The sequence below is a fragment of the Salvelinus sp. IW2-2015 genome, linkage group LG14 (genome assembly GCF_002910315.2).
Source record: "Salvelinus sp. IW2-2015 linkage group LG14, ASM291031v2, whole genome shotgun sequence".
Classification (NCBI taxonomy): domain Eukaryota; kingdom Metazoa; phylum Chordata; class Actinopteri; order Salmoniformes; family Salmonidae; genus Salvelinus; species Salvelinus sp. IW2-2015.
In genome coordinates this window covers 32,474,802-32,494,060 of record NC_036854.1, presented here as the reverse complement: position 1 = coordinate 32,494,060, position 19,259 = coordinate 32,474,802, and the positions used below count along the sequence as shown (strand labels likewise).

The window sequence follows — 19,259 nt, the reverse complement described above, 5'->3', positions numbered from 1 at the left end:
CTCCTCTCTCTCTGTTAGCACTACCACACGCCTGTGAGTTACACTCCTCTCTCTCTGTTAGCACTACCACAGGCCTGTGAGTTACTCTCCTATCTCTCTGTTAGCACTACCACACGCCTGTGAGTTACTCTCCTATCTCTCTGTTAGCACGACCACACGCCTGTGAGTTACACTCCTCTCTCTCTGTTAGCACTACCACAGGCCTGTGAGTTACACTCCTCTCTCTCTGTTAGCACTACCACAGGCCTGTGAGTTACACTCAGTGTTATTTCAAGTGTTATATTATCAGCTATGTAAAGTGTTTTAGCAATGTGAAAGTAGTAGTATGAATAGTGGGGGAAGATAAATAGACAGATAAATATAGGTGGTATTTATAATGGTGTTTGTTCTCCACTAGTTGACCTTTTCTCATGGCAATGGGCCACAAATCATGCTACAGTGATTGCACATTGCAATATTTCGCCTAACAGCTATGGGAGTTTATCAATATTTGATTTGTTTTCAAATTCTTTGTGGGTCTGTGTGATCTGTGGAAAATGTGTTTCTCTAATATGGTCAAACATTGTCAGGAGGTTAGGAAGTGCAGCTCAGTTTGCAACTCATTTTGTGGACAGTGGTCACATATCCTGTCTTCTGTTGAGAGCCAGGTCTGCCTATGGCGACCTTTCTCAATAACAAGGCTATGCTCACTGAGTCTGTACATAATCAAGGATTTTCTTTGTTTTGGGTGTCACGGTGGTCAGATATTCTGCCACTGTGTACTCTCTGTTAAGGGCCAGATAGCATTCCAATTTGCTCAGTTTTTTTGTGGTTGATTCTTTCCAGTGTCATTGTTATCTTTTTGTTTTCTCATGATTTGGTTGGGTCTAATTGTGTTGCTGTCCTGGGGCTCTGTGGGGTCTGTTTGTATTTGTGAACAGTGTGTATGCATCGCTTCCTTTCAGGTGGTTGTAGAATTGAACAACTATTTTTTGATAACTAGCGTATAGTCCTAATTCTGCTCTGCTTGTACACAAAGTATATTTTTGCAGAATTCTGCTTCTGTCGCTCGCTCTCTCACTCTCTTTCCATTTCTCTCTTTTTCCATATCTCTTTCTTTCTTTCTTTGTTTCTCGCTCTCTCTCTCTCTCTCTCTTTGCACCCTCTTTCACACTCTTCCTTCCTTTTGCTCTTCAAATCCTTTCTTTCGGAGAGTACCCAAGTCTACCACCAGAGGGCACTCTCTCGCTATCTACCTCTATCTCTTCACATTCTCTCTCAGCTCTCTCTCTCCTTTTCTATCTCTCTTATGTCAAGTCAACCTTACTCAAAGTGTCAGTAAACACAGTAAACTACACCACTCCACAACACTTTTTACCTGAAAAAGACAGTCTTGGCTCTATAGACATTGATCCTATACTGGGGAACTGAACATATTATGCCTGTTTTGACTTGTTATATAATTGATCTGGCTGAACCAGAGGAAATAGTTGGTTGTGCAAGTTGCAAAATGGTTGCAAGTGTGTGGCAGACATGCACACACGTGCAACCTCCCCCCCCCCCCCCCCCCCCCCCCCCCCCCCCCCCCCCCCCCCCCCCGCACACACACACACACATATGTACACACACACAAACAGTCTTATGCAATGTTTAAGGTGCCTGAGTAGATAACTCCGCTGATCTGTCTAACTTTTTAAAAAATTGTCCCCTCCCTCCACTGCACCCCCCCCCCCAGTAACCACCAGTGTTGGGAGATCCTGCAGGCGTACACCATCACCCCCACCCCAGGACGCCTTGTACTCAATGGTAAGAGTCCTGTCACACACAGAGACATGCCTTACAGCCCTGTTAACTGCTATATACGCCCTTCTTCACTCTGCCGTCTCCTCCTCCACCCGGCAGTCTCCTCCAGCTATATCTCTGAGAGCACTGCTTTGTCTCTTTAAAATTGCAGCTGGAACCCCGTGTCCCCAACATTCCACTGCTCTAAACTGATTGGCTTTTCATTCAAAGTATGCAAATCACACGTTATAGTCTGGGAATAATCACTGTGATAGATTTACTATGTGTGTTTCAAAGGAACATCAGAGGAGAATTCATGTTCATATTCAAATTACATTAGTTGAGAATAAGGTGCAAATTTGATCTTGTGTCAAAGTTATTGATATTACTGTATTATTATTGTTAACTATTATTGTTTTCCATGTAGGTAGTAGACCGTTGCTGAACACTGATATAGTGATTGGAGAGTCAGACTATAGCTCCTACGCTGTGTTTTACTACCAGAAACAGGGACAGCTCACCATGAAGCTCTACGGTCAGTCTGCGGCTTGTATGCTGCCAACCCGATTGATACCCTGTACTAACAACATGCAAGCCAACAATATGGGACAATATATCGGTTTGAAGCCAGGTCTTCTGAGCACGACAAGACTCTGTTAGCCAGCAGAGCTAAAGCCTAGGCAATACTTCTGGGAGATATGGTTCACCAAACCACATTCAGTAAACCATTACAGAAACATTAATGTTGAAGTCACTGAGAATGTTTCAAGGAGGCTGTTGTGTTTTCTCTACAGGCAGATCCAAGGATACCCTTTCAGAAGCCATCTTGGATAAGTTTGAGGACCTGGCTGAGAAAAAGGGGCTGGGATTGGCCTATGTGTTTGCCTTCCCCAACTACAGTAGGAACTTCTCTATCATAACTCACACACACAGCCTGCCATAACTACATCTTTACCACAGCCTGCATACATACTTAAAATGAAATTGTTTCCAATCTGTACAGGTCACTGCGAGTCTGTGGACAAGGACCATGTGATCAGTGAGTATACCATTTCAAACATTTGCTAAACCATTTATTTGGGGCATCGTGGACCTAAAATGGCAAAATAAAGGAATTGTCCAAATATAGACTACATCAATATAAATGTAGACGCTTCAGAATCATCTGTTGTAGAAGGACAAGAACCAGCTGGCTGAGGTGACTTATTTTTCTTTTGGGCTCCCGAGGGGCGCACCAGTCTAAGGCACTCCATCTCAGTGCTAGAGGCGTCACTACAGACCCTGATTCTATTCCAGGCTGTATCACAACCGGCCGTGATTGAGACTCCCATAGGGCTGCGCACAATTGCCCCAGTGTCGTCGGGTTAGGCTTTGGCCGGGGTAGGCCGTCATTGTAAATAATAATTTGTTCTTAACTGACTTGCCTAGTTAAATAAAACATGTAAATAAAACAAGAATCCTAAACCACCCCCTCGCCCCTACCAACAAGTTCGGGGGCCCTCCGTTGTCACGTGTTGGTGATAAAACTCCGAGGGTGACTTCCAGAGAGTGGCAAAGTGATCAATAAACTAATCAACTTCGGAACATACTTATGACTTGAATGATGTAATGATGTTTAAATAATAAAACAAGCATGAAATTAAATGAACAAATCGCCCCAGTCGTTTTACAAGATATAAACCCCAGTAAAGTAAAATATTTTATTTAGGAATTATTGCATGCGTCAAGTCATGAAATCAGACATAAACAAATACAAGTATTAAAGGTCCAATGCAGCCGTTTTTATCTCAATATCAAATAATTTTCTGGTAAAAATTAAGTACCTTACTGTGATTGTTTTCAATTAAAATGGTACAAAAATAAACAAAAATATATTATTAGCTAAGTGCAATTTCTCAAGCAAGACTTTTGCTAGGACTGTCTGGGAGTGGTCTGAGTGGGCAGGGGAGAACTGAAAACTAATTGTTATTGGCAGAGAGGTTCTGAACTTTCTTTCTTGGTTTATTAAATAATGGTAATGTCACCATGCAGGCCAAAACTATATTCCACCAAAACCCTTGAATGAGTAGGTGTGTCCATAAATTTGACTGGTACTGTATATAAAAAACACAGGAAATCACGTTTTTGACTGCACTGGGCCTTTAAATTGGCAAACTCCAAACAGGCTATCACAGTGCATGTCGGGACAGCACTTTGCTCTGAAGGCTGAAGCCTAATTAGCCCATACTGGAGCCAAGGATTTTCACTCCCTCATCGTTGGTTGACTCGGAGCAAATGGAGAAAGGCAAAGGGAAGGGGGTGATTTGGGATTCGGACAGATGCAGATTGGTGGAATGGCATCCAACCCCCTTTAACTTTGAAAAAAACATCACGTTTACTCCTTCGCAGGGCATGTGGAAATGTACTGGCACAACGGGCAGTTAGATAAATTGCGTTAACAAGTTTACCAAACTGTTTTGAAAACGCGTCTGCAAATCTATAGTATAGAAACATATTTGCATAAATAAATGGGCATGTTTATTTTTGTCTAACTTAATTCACTTCGTATAGTTTGAGTTTATTTCTGAGCTTGTTTCATCTCTCCTTCCCAGACTGCGTGCCAACATGTTGAGGAAGATTCCAAGAGCCTGTATTCTGACTGCTCAGCAATACATTGCATATTAAAATGATTGAATTGCTTATGTGTGCGTGTTTTTTGTACTCACTACTGAATCTCCTCTGGATAGGCCTACTTAGGGGGTTCTCTCGCATGCTAATGAGTCCCAGATGTAGTCTGGAGGGGCCAGGGGGTTTAGTTACAAAACGGGGGTCTGCAAACCCCTAGCCCCCATCCTAAACATCCCAGAGAGAGGCTGTGTGCACGTGTGTGTATTATGTAACCCAACTCCCTGCCTACAAGACTCTGCCTGCCTCCTTCAGAACAAAGAGAGTTCAGGGCCATTATGTATCCCTCAAAGTTATGTATCTTTCAGACCTCAACTGTATGTATACTTTAGGAGGAATTCACCCCAAACCCCAACATGACTTTAGACCTCTGTGAACCCATGTTCTGTTCTGCAAACTGTTACATTTTCTTACTAGTTTTACAACTCACATCTTGCAAGCATGCAGCCCTCGGCGGTCATGAGGACTGCTTTACCGGCTCACTCTGAGGACACTGTGTGTATGTGTCAGTGCATGCATATTTGTGCATGTGTGTACATACTCATGTGTCTTCATGCTTACATATGCATTTCATGGTGGAGGTTGTAGTGATCAGGAATAAGAGCTGTCTGAATAAATAGTCCTATCATTGTGGGGGGAGGAGAGGAAAGGGATAAATCATTCTGCTTACAGTGTAGACTCCACCTCCTCCATGTGCAGTTGTGTAAGAGTGACATTTACATATCTTTGTGGGACTAACTACTGGAGCCAAGGGGTTAGGAGAGGGGAGGAGTAGAGGAGGGGTGGTACAAGCTGGAGGATATAAGGACATTCACTCTCTCCTCACACACACCCTGGAAAGTTGAGCAGTCGCACACACCGATCTGTAACCATGATGCTGAGGATGATGGGAGTTCTGCTGTGTGCTGCGCTGGTCGCCTGCGTCAACGTCGTGCCCCAGAAAGACTTCAACCTGGAGAAGGTAAGAGAGAGAAATAGGGCAACAGAAAGAAACATACTTAGAGAACAAATGAGATAGAGAAAGCGCAGGCAAAAAGCTGAGAGAAAAGGTGTACAAGAGATTCTGAGGTTTAATGGGGTCAGAGTAGACAGTGTAAACACAGTGTAATCTGCAATGACTATGGAATCAATTTGAATTGTGAGAATGAATGATATGTCGTTCTTATTCTGTTTCTAACTATATCGTTCTCACGCTCCCCAGATGGCTGGTAGGTGGTGGATTGTGGGCTTTGCCACCAACGCCCATTGGTTTGTGAACCATAAGGCTGACATGAAGATGGGCACTTCCGTGATGCTGCCCACCGCCGGAGGAGACCTTGACCTCACCTACACCAACCTGAAGTCAGTGTGTGTGAGAGCACATTGTGTGTGTGCGTGGGCGTGTGTTTGTGTCCATAATACTCACACTAACTCTGCTCTTTCTCTCTCAGCGCTGATGGTACTTGCTGGAGGATGACACATCTAGCCAAGAAGACTGACATCCCAGGCCGCTTCACCTTCACCAGCCAGCGTGAGTATGTGCACGCATACACACAGTCGACATAAGTCCACCTCCCTAACTTCTCTCCCCTTCTCCCTCTCAGGTTGGAACAATGAAAATGACATGCGTGTGGTGGCTGTCCAGTATGATGACTTTGCTCTGATCCACACCATCAAGACCAAAGACGGAGTACCTGAGGTGCTCAACAAGCTCTACAGTAAGTCTGTCTGACTGTCTGCATTTCTGAAATTAATTGACGCTTTTAAAGATGTTCATGTTTTGTGTGTAATTAATCACAGTTCTTTGGTCTGCGTTTTTAGACTGGTCATGTGTTAACTTGGTGGTGTTGGGCTTCTACAGCTGCATTGCTTGCTGTTTGGGGTTTTATGCTAGGTTTCTGTATAGCACTTTGTGACATTGGCTCATGTAAAAAGGGCTTTATAAATATGATTGATTGATTGTGTTAACCTGGTTGTGTTGTATTAGCCTGGTGGTATTGTATTAACTTTGTGGTGTTGTCTAAACTTTGTGGTGTTGTCTTAAGCTGGTGGTGTTGTGTTAACCTGGTTGTGTTGTGTTAACCTGGTTGTGTTAAATTTGTGGTGTTGTGTTAACCTGGTTGTGTTGTGTTAACCTGGTTGTGTTGTGTTAACCTGGTGTTGTTGTGTTAACCTGGTTGTGTTGTGTTAACCTGGTTGTGTTGTGTTAACCTGGTTGTGTTGTGTTAACTGGTGTTGTTCGTGTTTTTAACCTGGTTGTGTTGTGTTTAACCTGGTTTGTTGTTGTGTTAACCTGGTTGGTGTTGTGTTAACCTGGTTGTGTTGTGTTAACCTGGTTGTGGTTGTGTTAACCTGGTTGTGTTGTGTTAACCTGGTGTTGTTTGTGTAACCTGGTTGTGTTGTGTTAACCTGGTTGTGTTGTGTTAACTGGTTGTGTTAACCGTGGTTGTGTTGTTGTTTAACTGGTTGTGTTGTTGTTAACTGGTTGTGTTGTGTTAACTGGTGTTGTTGGTGCTAACCTGGTTGTGTTGTGTTAACCTGGTTGTGTTGTGTTACCCTGGTTGTGTTGGTGTTAACCTGGTTGTGTTGTGTTGTTGTGTTAACCTGGTTGTGTTGTGTTAACCTGGTTGTGTTGTGTTAACCTGGTTGTGTTGTGTTAACCTGGTGTTGTTGTGGTTGCAGGTCGCACTCCAGAGGTGAGCACAGCACTGCAGCAGAAGTTCATGCAGTTCTCTCTGGATACAGGAATCATCTCCGACAACATCGCTATCCTGCCCAAGAATGGTATGACATTACACACGCATACATGCAAGATCACACAGATATACTTACTGTATGTACAATATTACGACAATCGCGTGTGCTTCAGTAGACATAATCTGCTCACTCTTTTCTCCCTCTGTATTGAAGGTGAATGTACCGAGGCATAAAGTGTTTCTTCACTGAACCCCCCCCCCCTCTCCTTCATCCCTCGTCGAATCCTCTTCCACGGTTCCACCTCTCCTTTTTCTCCCCATTTCACATCCAAACTCTTCTCCTGGGAGAAGACTGTGAAACAAGAAACCCCACCCCCTCGATGCACCACTCTTCATCCCTTTTCTACATGTTTTTTACTGCTGATATCTGTTGTTTTGATTTTCTTGTGCTGAAATAAAGAATGTGTAACAACTCAAGTCTCAAAGTTAATGTAAACAATACCTAGGCTACAATTACATAAGCCTACCTACACTACATTAATGTGAAAGTACATTTTAGAAGCCATTCCAGAGGAGAGTCCCAGGTTTTTAATCACAAATGGGACTTTATAAATGTACAAAGTTAGAATGATGAGGATAAAGAAAATAAAAGTTAAACAAGAGCTGTTCTGTAGCCATTCAGGATATCAGAATAACAGCAGCTGTACAGTTCCGTGTGATATTCACTAAAGCACAGAGGCTAGAACTAAAACTTGATTGTATGGCTGAGCTTTCTGTTGTACTCTTCAATTTTGTAATTCAAACTAATAATAATAATAAGGGCTCAGACACACCAAGGATACTGACTGCTGAAAGGTACTTAGCACCTCTTCCCAGTGTTGGCAATTAACTTTGTTGTTCACATAGCAAATATCCACCACCGATTCAATAGTCAAAATATTCCAGACCATAAGGTGGTAGTAGCTTGTTCGGCTTGTGCCTGCTGTAGATAGCTAGCAAGATGCACTAATGTCGTTGCTAGTGTTAGTTAACTAGCTAGCAACATGATAATTAAATCACAATCGACTCGTTTTTGAATGTAGCAGCTGCAGAGTAATTTGTCCTACTGGCAAATGGCGATGGTAACAGTAACTAGCAAGCGCACTGGCAGTATAGAATAATGGAGTGTTGTGCATTGTGTTGCATTTACCACCCCACTCGTTTCATAAGTGTGTGTGATGGCCTTGCTCAGTTAGCAAGCTAACGTCAGCTAGCTAACTAATGAGCTAGTGCACATTATCCAACCTATCAAAAAAATCCTTCTTCAAGCACAACACTTCTTAGCTAGATATAAAGACTTGCACTGGAAAAAATATTTATGATGCAGCTTTATTGTTTTAGTTGGAACAATTCTGATGAAAAGGGGATGGATTATAGCGGGTTTGTCAGTACCAGGTCTGTACGCAACATGTATGTCTTTTGTTTCAGCAAGAGAAGGAACGGCCTCTTACTGTGCGAAGTACCAATCAAATCAAATCACATTTTATTTGTCACATGCGCCGAATACAACAGGTGTTTCACCTTACAGTGAAATGCTTACTTACAAGCCCTTAACCAACAATGCTTTAAGAAGTTATGAAAAATTGGCATATTTCTCTGTTTCTGGCCTCTAAATAAAACTACCACAGAGTAAATGAAAATGTGTTATAGAAAAATATGAAAATGTATTTTTTATTGCAACAATAATACCAATATTACACATCAATACAGGGACATTCCTGTGTATACAATGAAAAAATAAATGTACAAAACACCAGGCGCACCCCTGCCGAACTCCCACCCTCCAAAAAATAATAAGAAAAATTCAGGACAAGGCAATGAGACATTAACAGACGTTCAGACATGACTTCTAATAATTCCAACTTTTTAAGTTTCACAAGTTTGAGGGATTTATAAAATTGTAACAGTTCAATTAAAAAAATTAACAAAATAAGGAATTTTCCCACCCCGTTTACATTTGTGGATATAATATTTAGAGAATAGTAATGTTAATACATAGTTATGATCAGAATTACAAGGATAAGCATAATGCTATTTAACATCATCAAAGGTAAACATAGGATATTTAAGGAGATTTTATACACGACCAATACTGAATTTCAATCCATAGTTTACTAGAATGGCAACATTAAAAACAAATAAATGCTCTATAGATTCTGAATGAGCAAAAACACAAGGAGTTTTGTCAAAATGTAACCTTTTGTGCAAGAAATCATTAACAGGGTAGATGGAAGAAATTATAAAAAAAATGTGTTTCTTTAACTTTTGGGATAACTGGACAATTAAGGTAAAAGGTAGTTGCTTTTGACCTTAGTATGGGTTGATCACTTCCATAGGAAAATATGACTTAATTAACTGTCAATCCTATCCACTTATTGTTGAAATTTTTATCCAAAAGTAATTAATTGGTCAACTTGGAAAAGTGGGAACAACCTCATACTATAACAAAGTGTTCATAAATAAGTCAAAGTAAAGGAAGTGGAATTGCTTTGCATACCTTCATACAATATATTCTCTCTGGTCAATATTAACTTGAAATTTACCAATGAACTCCCCAGTGTTGACTAACAAATTTCATTAGGAATTAGTCCACCAAGTTTATTAAACAGATTGTTCGGGATATGATACCAGATAGAGGTAGGATTAGACAGACATAATGTCAACCATTAAATGTTAAAATACCTACTAATGACTCAAAATCAATAGCCTGTAAACCTCTATGATCATAGTCTTTTACTAATTGAGATTTTCGAATAGGATGCGTTTTATTCCTCAAAATAAATATAAATATAACAGAATTGCCTTTTTTGATGTTGTTAGAAGAAAAAGAGGACTGCCTTGGATAAATGATTCCAGATAAACCATCAGTCTTGGATAAAAGAATACGACTCCAAATTGACATGTCACGTTAATAATAACGCAGAGTGACACAGACATCGTAGACAATGTGTGATGCCAACGTTGGCAATAACCATCATCCACATGAACACCATATAAGTCTGCACATTAATGATAGCTTCAGCTCTTTGTGCCTCAGTCCTCATCCCAGCACAACTGGTGTTGTGTCCAACATATACTTCTTCATCTGAAACAATATACAAACAATATATGAACTACCCATCACTGCGACCTGTATGCTCTCGTTGGCTGGCCCTCACTACATATCTGTCGCCAAACCCACTGGCTCCAGGTCATCTATAAGTCTTTGCTAGGTAAAGCCCCGCCTTATCTCAGCTCACTGGTCACCATAGCAACACCCACCCGTAGCACGCGCTCCAGCAGGTATATTGCACTGGTCATCCCCAAAGCCAACACTTAACTTTGGCCGCCTTTCCTTCCAGTTCTCTGCTGCCAATGACTGGAACGAATTGCAAAAATCACTGAAGCTGAAGTCTTATATCTCCCTCTCTAACTTTAAGCATCAGCTGTCTGAGCAGCTTACCGATCACTGTACCTGTACACAGCCAATCTGTAAATAGCACACACACCTCATCCCAATATTATTACTTACCCTCTTGCACCCCAGTATCTCTACTTGCACATCATCATCTGCACATCTATCACTCCAGTATTAATGCTAAATTGTAATTATTTTCACCTCTAGGGCCTATTTTATTGCCTACATCCCAACTGTTCTACATTTGCACACACTGTACATAGATTTTTCTATTTTAATTTTATTTTGTGTTATTGGCTGTACATTTGTTTATGTGTAACTCTGTGTTGTTGTTTTTGTCGCACTGCTTTGCTATATCTTGGCCAGGTCACAGTTGTAAATGAGAAGTTGTTCTCAACTGGCCTACCTGGTTAAATAGTGTGAATAAAAAAAAAATATTTAAAAAAGGACCAAGTATGTCTCTGTCTATATCCAATTCAAACACTCCCCGCAACATCTCCCACTACAGCAGGTATGATGTGTCTCTCACCCGTCTCAGGCTCCTCCTGGTCTGCAGCTCCTGCTGTTGCTTAAGCCTCACCTCCTCCAGACTCAGACACATACTAAACACACACACACACTATTTTATGAAATCCACCTCAGTCTCATGTAAGCTACAACAATTAGTTGTACCATGGTGCACCCTTGTGGCTATAAACAGAACTACAGCAGATACATCTACTGACAGACACAGTACTGTCTCCAGACAGTGCTCCACCGAGGAAGAGCATGATGGTTGCGATGAAGCATGTTGCGGTGAAGCATACCACTCCCACAGACCTGGGTTCAAATACTATTTCAATTACTTTCACATACATTAAGTAAGTATTTAGATGTATATTTTTGGGAAATAAAGTAGTTGAATATTGGAATGTATTTGGAAATACACTTGGAAAGTATTGGCATGTCTTTGAAAATAGTCAAATACACAGAGTATTTTCAAATACAAATACTCCCATCCATTTGAACCCATGTCCTAGGAGTATTTGAAGGTAAGGTATTTGGAAATATGTATTTGAAAATATTTGAAAATAGTAGTTTATTTATAGAAGTTGTTTGAAAATACAGGCCTCCAGAGTGGTGCAGTGCGCCATCTCTCAAACCAGGGTCTCTAAGGCACTGTATCGCAGTGATAGCTGTGCCACTAGAGATGCTGGTTCGAGTCCAGGCTCTGTTGCAGCCGGCCGCGACCGGGAGACCCACGACAATTGGCCCAGCATCGTCCGGGTTAGGGGAGGGTTTGGCCGGCAGGGATGTTCTTGTTCCATTGCGCTCTAGCAACTCCTGTGGTGGGCCGGGTGCAGTGCACGCTGACACAGTCGCCAGGTGTACTGTGTTTCCTCCGACACATTGGTGCGGCTGGCTTCCGGGTGAAGCGGGCATTGTGTCAAGAAGCAGTGCGGCTTGGCTGGATTGTGTTTTGGAGGATGCACAGCTCTCAACCTTCACCTCTCCCGAGTCAGTACGGGAGTCGCAGCAATGAGACAAGACTGTAACTACCAATTGGATACCACAAAAAAATAAATACTTTCAAATACTTCCAACAGAAATAGTTGATTTTGGCCACACAAATTCGGAACATATTGTACATTTAGCAAATTTCTAACATATCATAAGAATTGTAATTTGTTGTGGCTAACGTTAGCTACGTGGCCAACAGTACACTTTTCATAGGAAATGGATGATGGACATCCACAAATTAATACATACAAAACGTAACAACATATCACACTAAATGATGTGTCTCTGCTTTACGTACAGAATAATACCAAATGCTCTGAGACCAGGTTGAGCTTTAATGACTAGCCACCGGTGAAAACAAATGGAAATATGTGTAGTATTAATCACAATTTTCCAACACCATTTTCAGATTTTCAGATAATTTAGGAAATTGCACACCCTTGGCTGAACGCTGTGTGCAACATCCAATTTTGTAAAAAAAAAACAGAAAATGGTGGTGAAAATGTTTGTTAATTTTTTTTCAATAATTAAATCCGGCGGCTCGCCCCAAAAAATTAGTTAAGGAGGAAAATGATGCCTTTGCAGCCTGAATGGATTATGCTTTATGTACGAGCCGATCAACGGGGGACACGAGTGTATTATAGGGAATGGACATCAATCCGAGACGATAGTGCAGATTTAGCGTCCACTATAGGCTGCCCTGGCTACATGCCAGTAAATCATCAAGTTTAATAGGCTTTTGGCTACACTACTCCGAAATTCCAATGACAATTGTCTAAAGGACAATTTGTAACATGTACTAATAATAATAATAATATATAATTTGGTGGTGCTTCTATTTGTCCTATTTCACACAAGTGTGTATTAATAAGCATGTATGAATTGTAAATTTGTTTTTCGCATATCCAACTATAAAGGGGTAACAGGATCTGGTGAGGGAACAGTTTGACATAACACCTGCGTGCCTGCGGTTGGTAGCTAGGATTATACAACGGGCTTCAGATGGCTTGGAGTTGAAGACAGAGCTATTCCCAGCCACCAGCTGTAGCCCTACACCTGCAAATAACTATTCATATAGGGCTGGAGTATTAAGGTATAGGAGTTATATAATAGGACATGGGTGGCCAACCCTCATGGAGAGTACCTGGGTGTGCAGGCTTTAATTCCAACCCTGCTGTAGAGGCAGCTAATCAAAGGGAATCTAGTGTGTCGGAGTAGGGCTGGAGTCTGGAGTAGCCTATAAACATGCACACCCAGTAGCTCTCCAGGACCAGGGTTGACTAGTATCCATAGGTCCTTCTTGAGAAAAAAAAGTAGTTATGCTGTCCCTTTCACCTCTGAATGGCATAGTATGTTCTGGGTCTCGACGTCCGTTCTTCTTTCTGCCCCACCTGAGCCGATTCTTAAGACTTTGAAGAAGTTATCGTTGCTTTTGGACAGAGCACAGCTGATTTCGAAACAATGGAGGTTGATCTCGCTCTCCTATCACACGTTTCAACAACAGGCTTCTTGATGACCCTTGCGGTGGGCATTTTACCAAGTAAAAGAAAACAAAAATATAGGTCAAAGGATTCCAAATAAATTCCTTAGGTTATCCCGCACCTCATCTCAACTTGTCAGTCATAGATTCGGTTGTGTCATCGTTCTCTGGTCTGTAATCAAATCGTCAGATCATTTGGCTATTATGGGCCTATAATTATTTGTTATGCGGTGCTGGTTGCAGTGGAACGCACCTCTGGCTTGTCTGCCTTCACCTGGCGCACGCTTGTGATCATCAGTAGTTACACAGCCACATACACCCCGCCTATTTCTATAATTTATCTTCTTAAAATGTGATTTTAAACCTAACCCTAACCTTTATCACACTGCTAACCTCATTGTAAAGGGGTGCGTAATCGGTGTCAGGGAAGTCAGACGCAGGAGAGCAGAACTTGGTAATAGCCGGAGTGTAACGGATGTGAAATGGCTAGCTAGTTAGCGGGTACGCGCTAGTAGCGTTTCAATCAGTTACGTCACTTGCTCTGAAACCTAGAAGTAGTGTTGCACCTTGCTCTGCAAGGGCCGCGGCTTTTGTGGAGCGATGGGTAACGACGCTTCGTGGGTGACTGTTGTCGATGTGTGCAGAGGGTCCCTGGTTCGCGCCCGTGTCGGGGCGAGGGGACGGTACTAAAGTTATACTGTTACATTGGTGCCGTGACCCGGATCACTGGTTGCTGCGGAAAAGGAGGAGGTTGAAAGGGGGGTGAGTGTAACGGATGTGAAATGGCTAGCTAGTTAGCGGGTACGCGCTAGTAGCGTTTCAATCAGTTACGTCACTTGCTCTGAAACCTAGAAGTAGTGTTGCACCTTGCTCTGCAAGGGCCGTGGCTTTTGTGGAGCGATGGGTAACGACGCTTCGTGGGTGACTGTTGTCGATGTGTGCAGAGGGTCCCTGGTTCGCGCCCGTGTCGGGGCGAGGGGACGGTACTAAAGTTATACTGTTACAGGAGCAGTTTAATTGCTAAACCCACGGCATAAAAATAACAAGAATAATTGCGTACAAGCACCAAACAACACGTGCACAAGCACTTACAATAAACAATCCCACACAATGACATGGGGGGAACAGTGGATCGATGATGGCTAGAAGACCAGCAACGCCGACCGCCGAGCACCACCCGAACAAGGAGAGGACCCGACTTCGGCGGAAGTCGTGACACTCATGCCTAACCCTAACTTTAAATTAAGACCTAACCTTAACCCCAACCTTAACCACACTGATAACATGATGTCTAACCCTAATGTATTTTGTAACAAGATACTTTCAAGAGCTGTAACTTGTATTTTCAAAATACAAAATACTTTTCTATATCATTTTTTAGAGCGATTCACAATTAACAATGACCAACACAATTCCAGTCAAAATAGAAGTTTGTAAGAAATACAACCCAAGTCAATTTGTTGCCAATATCATGTATCCCAGTGGTTTTCAAACTTTTTGACTTGCTATTGCAAAAAAACTTGAGACCCCATTGCACACACATGCACGAGTACACACGCCAACATGTGCGCACAATTGCTGCGCAAATGTAGCCTGTCATACTGCCATAAACGATGTTGTGTTTTCAAAACGTAAAATAAGCAACAGAAATAAACATCGTTTTACACCTGCATTTCGAGCTGCAAGTCATTCATGATAGCTGCCAGTATGATCTAGGGATATATCATGTCTCTTCTCTGGAGTCCAGAGCAAGCTAAATCATGTGGCCTACTTGTTGCAGAGGTTGCAGGGGCGGATGGATGTTCTTTCTGCACCGCGCCATCATTTTGGAATGCAGCACCTCGTTGCCAGCCGGGTAGACCTGTATTTCCTCACAAATACCATAATAAATTCACCATAATATGTTACATCTTCATCCCATAATATCAAAGGCAGTGCGATGTTACAACTGCTGATTTTTAGACATATAGCCAGTAGCCACCCACTCCAATTCAACAGCCGCTGGGCCTATTCCATGTTGGTTCAACGTCATTTCATTGAAATCACTTGGAAGCAACGTTGATTCAACCCAAACTAGGTTTTTCTTAAATATAAAAAAGTATCAATCAAATCGCCAGGTAGCCTATTATTCTCGCAAATATGAGTCAGTAGTAGATTGCTAAACTTATATGGATGATAAACGTAGACCTACTATGTTTTTGCCAGGCTAAATTGGAGGAAATTAACCAAGTTCTTTCTGGTCATTCGTGCCCGCTTTTGCGTGCCAATGCTGATGACTGGGTCAAAAATTAAGGTTCTGAAAGACATATGAGATGGGTTCAGAATAACGACCAAAAATCTATACACATTTTTGGGGAAATTATATGACCACCGAAAAGGGCACTTTGGAGATTGGAAGGGGCAAGGGGCAAGTGCTCTTCACCGGTAGAGCCCTATTTGTGCACTCGTGTTGGGTAGGTTACTTTCTAGATGTAATCCGTTAGTTACTAGTTACATGTCCAAAATTGTAATAGGTAACATAACTTTTGGATTACCCTTAAACTCAGTAACGAAATCTGATTACTTTAAATTACATTTACATTACTTTCCCCTCAATAGGAATAGGTTAGTACCACAAAGTCATAAAATCTGATTTTAAACCTAACCCAAACTTTAACCACACTGCTAACCCTAATGCCTAACCTTAAATAAAAACCAAAAAGCATTTCTTTTTACATAGATTTTTACAATATAACACATTTTGGCCAATATAGCTGAAATCACTCAGTTCTGCCTCCAGGACAGTMGCGGCCTGTCATTCAGGGCAGGTGGGGCAGAGCCCACATTTGTAGCATTTTTTGGGGGCCTGTTTTGCATGTTATTTTGGCATTAATACGTGTCACATATCAGTTTGCAAACAATGTAATTTAAAAAAATATATATCATTGAGTTAATAAAGCTGCATACAAACATGGTCTCTTTTTTGTTTTCTTGAGTAAGGCAGCTCCAAAATGCAGGTGTTTCAGTCTAGCTCAGTGCTTTCTGTGGTGGTGGGGCAAGCCAGCAGAAAGTATGGAACACTGCACCGTGATTGGTTCAGTGTTCTGTCACTCATGGGGACACTACGTCACCGCCAAGTCTAAGGGTAGAGCTCTAAAATTCTAGCCCCTTGGGTGCTGCCATAGAGTTACATTAGAAGTGCCCATCCATGAAGGCTCAAGGTCATTGGCCACAGATACAATGACGTCAAATCACGTTATATCTACAGTAGCTTTGATTGGACTGATCAAGATCAAAATCTTAGCTAGCAGTTTTATGAATCAAGTTGACAATATACTGGCAAATCCTTTTTAATCCTTGTCATATGAAGAGAAATAATGAAGAGAAATTATAGATGAAACGTATCGGTGCTCATCGGCCATTGGACATAAACATTACATAACAAGTTGGAAATCGCAAATTCAACAATGAGTGGTTTGGAAGGAATCAGTGGCTAACTGCAAGCATTGCAAAGCAATCACCTCAACTAACCGGTGCCCCCCGCACATTGACTCTGTTCTGGTACCCCCTGTATATAGTCTCGCTATTGGTATTGTTATTTTACTGCTGCTGTTTAATTATTTGTTACATTTATTTTTTTATTTATCTATTTTTAACGTAACATGTTTTTCTTCTTAACTTCTTAAAGCATTGTTGTTAAGGGCTTGTAAATAAGTGTTTCACTGTAAGGTGAAACACCTGTTGTATTCGGCGCATGTGACAAATACAATTTTATTTGATTTTATTTGATAATTAGCCTGCTATTCAGTGGAGTGTCTGTGGCTGTGTGGTCCCAAGTCTAAGATTAAGGGTCTCTTTTCCTAGTTTAAAATGATAAATATTCAACATTGGCCATGCTGTCAAAGAACATGATTTGTGCCATGCTCAAAACAACTTAACTCAGAACTGCAAAATCTGACTTTAGTCAGTTCAAGACAACTGGGAACTTGGAAAAAACAAGCTAAGGCTGGAAAAATACCATTTGAACTTTCATCCAACTCGGAATTGTAAATCGGGAACTCTGGCCTCTTTCTAGAGCTACGACCTGAAGATCGCTGACGTGATCAACCTTGATTCAACTTTTTTTTTAGTTCCCAGTTGTCTTGAAAGCGCCATAGATCCAGAGAATGCCAGACTTAGTTGACAAAGTTTGATGACAAAATCTGTACACGAAGGACTGCTGCGCCACCTTCCTGTTCAAGTGAGCACAACACAACAAGGTGAGTCCAAAAATGTATTGTATGCTGCTGCTGCATAAATGATGTAATATGCCAGGGAGATATGTATACTGTAGCTAAGGAAGTAATACTAAGTGTATGTTATGTAGTAAGCTGTTAGTAAGTCCATGTGCCTCACCCTAATAATTTGGTCTATTTTCACCTCTTAATTGCGCCTACTGTTCTGACTTGGTGGTGCACATGTAGCTAATAACCTGTTTTTGAGGATTTGAATCATTGAATATTGTGAGAGCTTTCATTGTCTGCTTATATGCTCCTTTATTTATCCTACGGTTCTGACTTGGTGTACAGGTAGAACACTGTAAGAATGGCCCATATTCTGAATTATGTCGCTGTACATTTCAAAAGTGCTGAACAAATAGTTATATTGACTAGTCTGTCCTAGCTCGCTCATTAATGTCTTAATCGAAATTACGGATTGCCTCTTATCTGCATGTTGTCCCCTTATGCCATAGTTTGTACATCTCCATTGTCATTAGAAACCACATTTCTTAAAGCAAGTCAGCCATATCAGCTATGTTTTTTTAAAGGCAGTAAATGAGACTGAATTAACTGTTTCGCTGCCAGACAAGGCTCCACTGATAGGCAGGTGTAGCAGTGGTATAGTGCAATTAATGTATTGTTTAGTGTTGTGTAGTGTAGTGGCTTTGCTGGTATGCATCCAACTTTTTTTGCCCCACCAAGACTTACATGCTAAAATCGCAATTGACCCAACCTTAAATACATTTTTGTTTTCATGAATTTGTATGATATAGCCATTTTGACATTGTGGATGTGATAACTAGTGGAAACCACGGCTTGTGGACAGTGGAATGGAATCCCGTGCCGCGCGAAGCCTGCCAGGGCAAATGATGTTCCATCGTTCTACGATGTTCCGATTACTGGCCTGTTGGAATCCCCAAAAGATCCTGGGCCTTGTAGTGAGATCTAGGCAGAATATACGTTTTTTTTGTTGCCTCTATTCAGAAACAAGAAGAAATGTGTATCCACCAAAGAGAAAGATGGGTGGAGAGAGAGAGATGCCGCGTTCAAAACAACTGGTAACTCGGAAATCCCCGACTTTAGTGCGTTCAAAACAACTGGGAACTCGGGAAAAACGAGCTCCGATTGGGGAAAATCGATTTGAATGGTCATCCAACTCGGAATTCCAACTTGGGAACTCGGGTCTCTTACTGGAGCTCCGACTTTCCGACCTGAAGATCACTGACGTCATGATTTGATGTCGTATTTTTTTTTATTCGATTGCCCAGTTGTTCTGAACACGTAAAAAGAGACGGGGGGGGGGGAATGGGGCGGGGGACCACACATATTTAATTTGTGTGCAGTCCTCCTGCACTGTGCGTGGTGCTGTGCTGTCTCGCCCCTCTCTCTCTGTCAGAGCGTCACAGTTCTACGCTACAGTAGGTTGCTCTCTCTCCATTCCTCCCATCTGGCGGACTGACTGGCCCATCGCAGTCGTCTCTCTGGTCGCCCTGAGCAGTCTGCCG

The 19,259-nt window shown here is 41.8% G+C and overlaps 2 protein-coding genes across 2 annotated transcripts in view; both read left to right on the top strand.

Moving 5' to 3' along the window:
- c8g (complement component 8, gamma polypeptide) overlaps window positions 1–4,440 on the top strand; it is a 12,167-nt gene extending 7,727 nt beyond the window's left edge. The window contains exons 2-7 of the mRNA XM_070446657.1: window positions 73–119; window positions 1,715–1,785; window positions 2,189–2,296; window positions 2,556–2,660; window positions 2,765–2,800; window positions 4,353–4,440. Coding sequence (XP_070302758.1) covers window positions 73–119; window positions 1,715–1,785; window positions 2,189–2,296; window positions 2,556–2,660; window positions 2,765–2,800; window positions 4,353–4,372 — 387 coding nt within the window. The 3' untranslated portion in view covers window positions 4,373–4,440. The remainder of the gene's footprint in view (window positions 1–72; window positions 120–1,714; window positions 1,786–2,188; window positions 2,297–2,555; window positions 2,661–2,764; window positions 2,801–4,352) is intronic.
- Window positions 4,441–5,237: 797 nt separating this feature from the next.
- Window positions 5,238–7,573, top strand: ptgdsb.1 (prostaglandin D2 synthase b, tandem duplicate 1). The gene is made up of 6 exons (XM_024000066.2): window positions 5,238–5,386; window positions 5,627–5,766; window positions 5,856–5,935; window positions 6,009–6,122; window positions 7,087–7,188; window positions 7,315–7,573. Exons 1-6 carry the CDS (start codon window positions 5,297–5,299, stop codon window positions 7,332–7,334), a joined length of 546 nt encoding a protein of 181 aa, XP_023855834.1. The 5' UTR covers window positions 5,238–5,296; the 3' UTR covers window positions 7,335–7,573.
- Window positions 7,574–19,259: the final 11,686 nt, after the last annotated feature.

What these genes read in the sequence shown, in the direction of transcription:
- ptgdsb.1 (XM_024000066.2), top strand. Translation starts at nt 5,297, where the DNA reads ATGATGCTGAGGATGATGGGAGTTCTGCTGTGTGCTGCGCTGGTCGCC. An exon ending in AAGACTTCAACCTGGAGAAG is followed by an intron (nt 5,387 to 5,626) that starts GTAAGAGAGAGA and finishes CACGCTCCCCAG; the next exon opens with ATGGCTGGTAGGTGGTGGAT. An exon ending in GGTGCTCAACAAGCTCTACA is followed by an intron (nt 6,123 to 7,086) that starts GTAAGTCTGTCT and finishes TTGTGGTTGCAG; the next exon opens with GTCGCACTCCAGAGGTGAGC.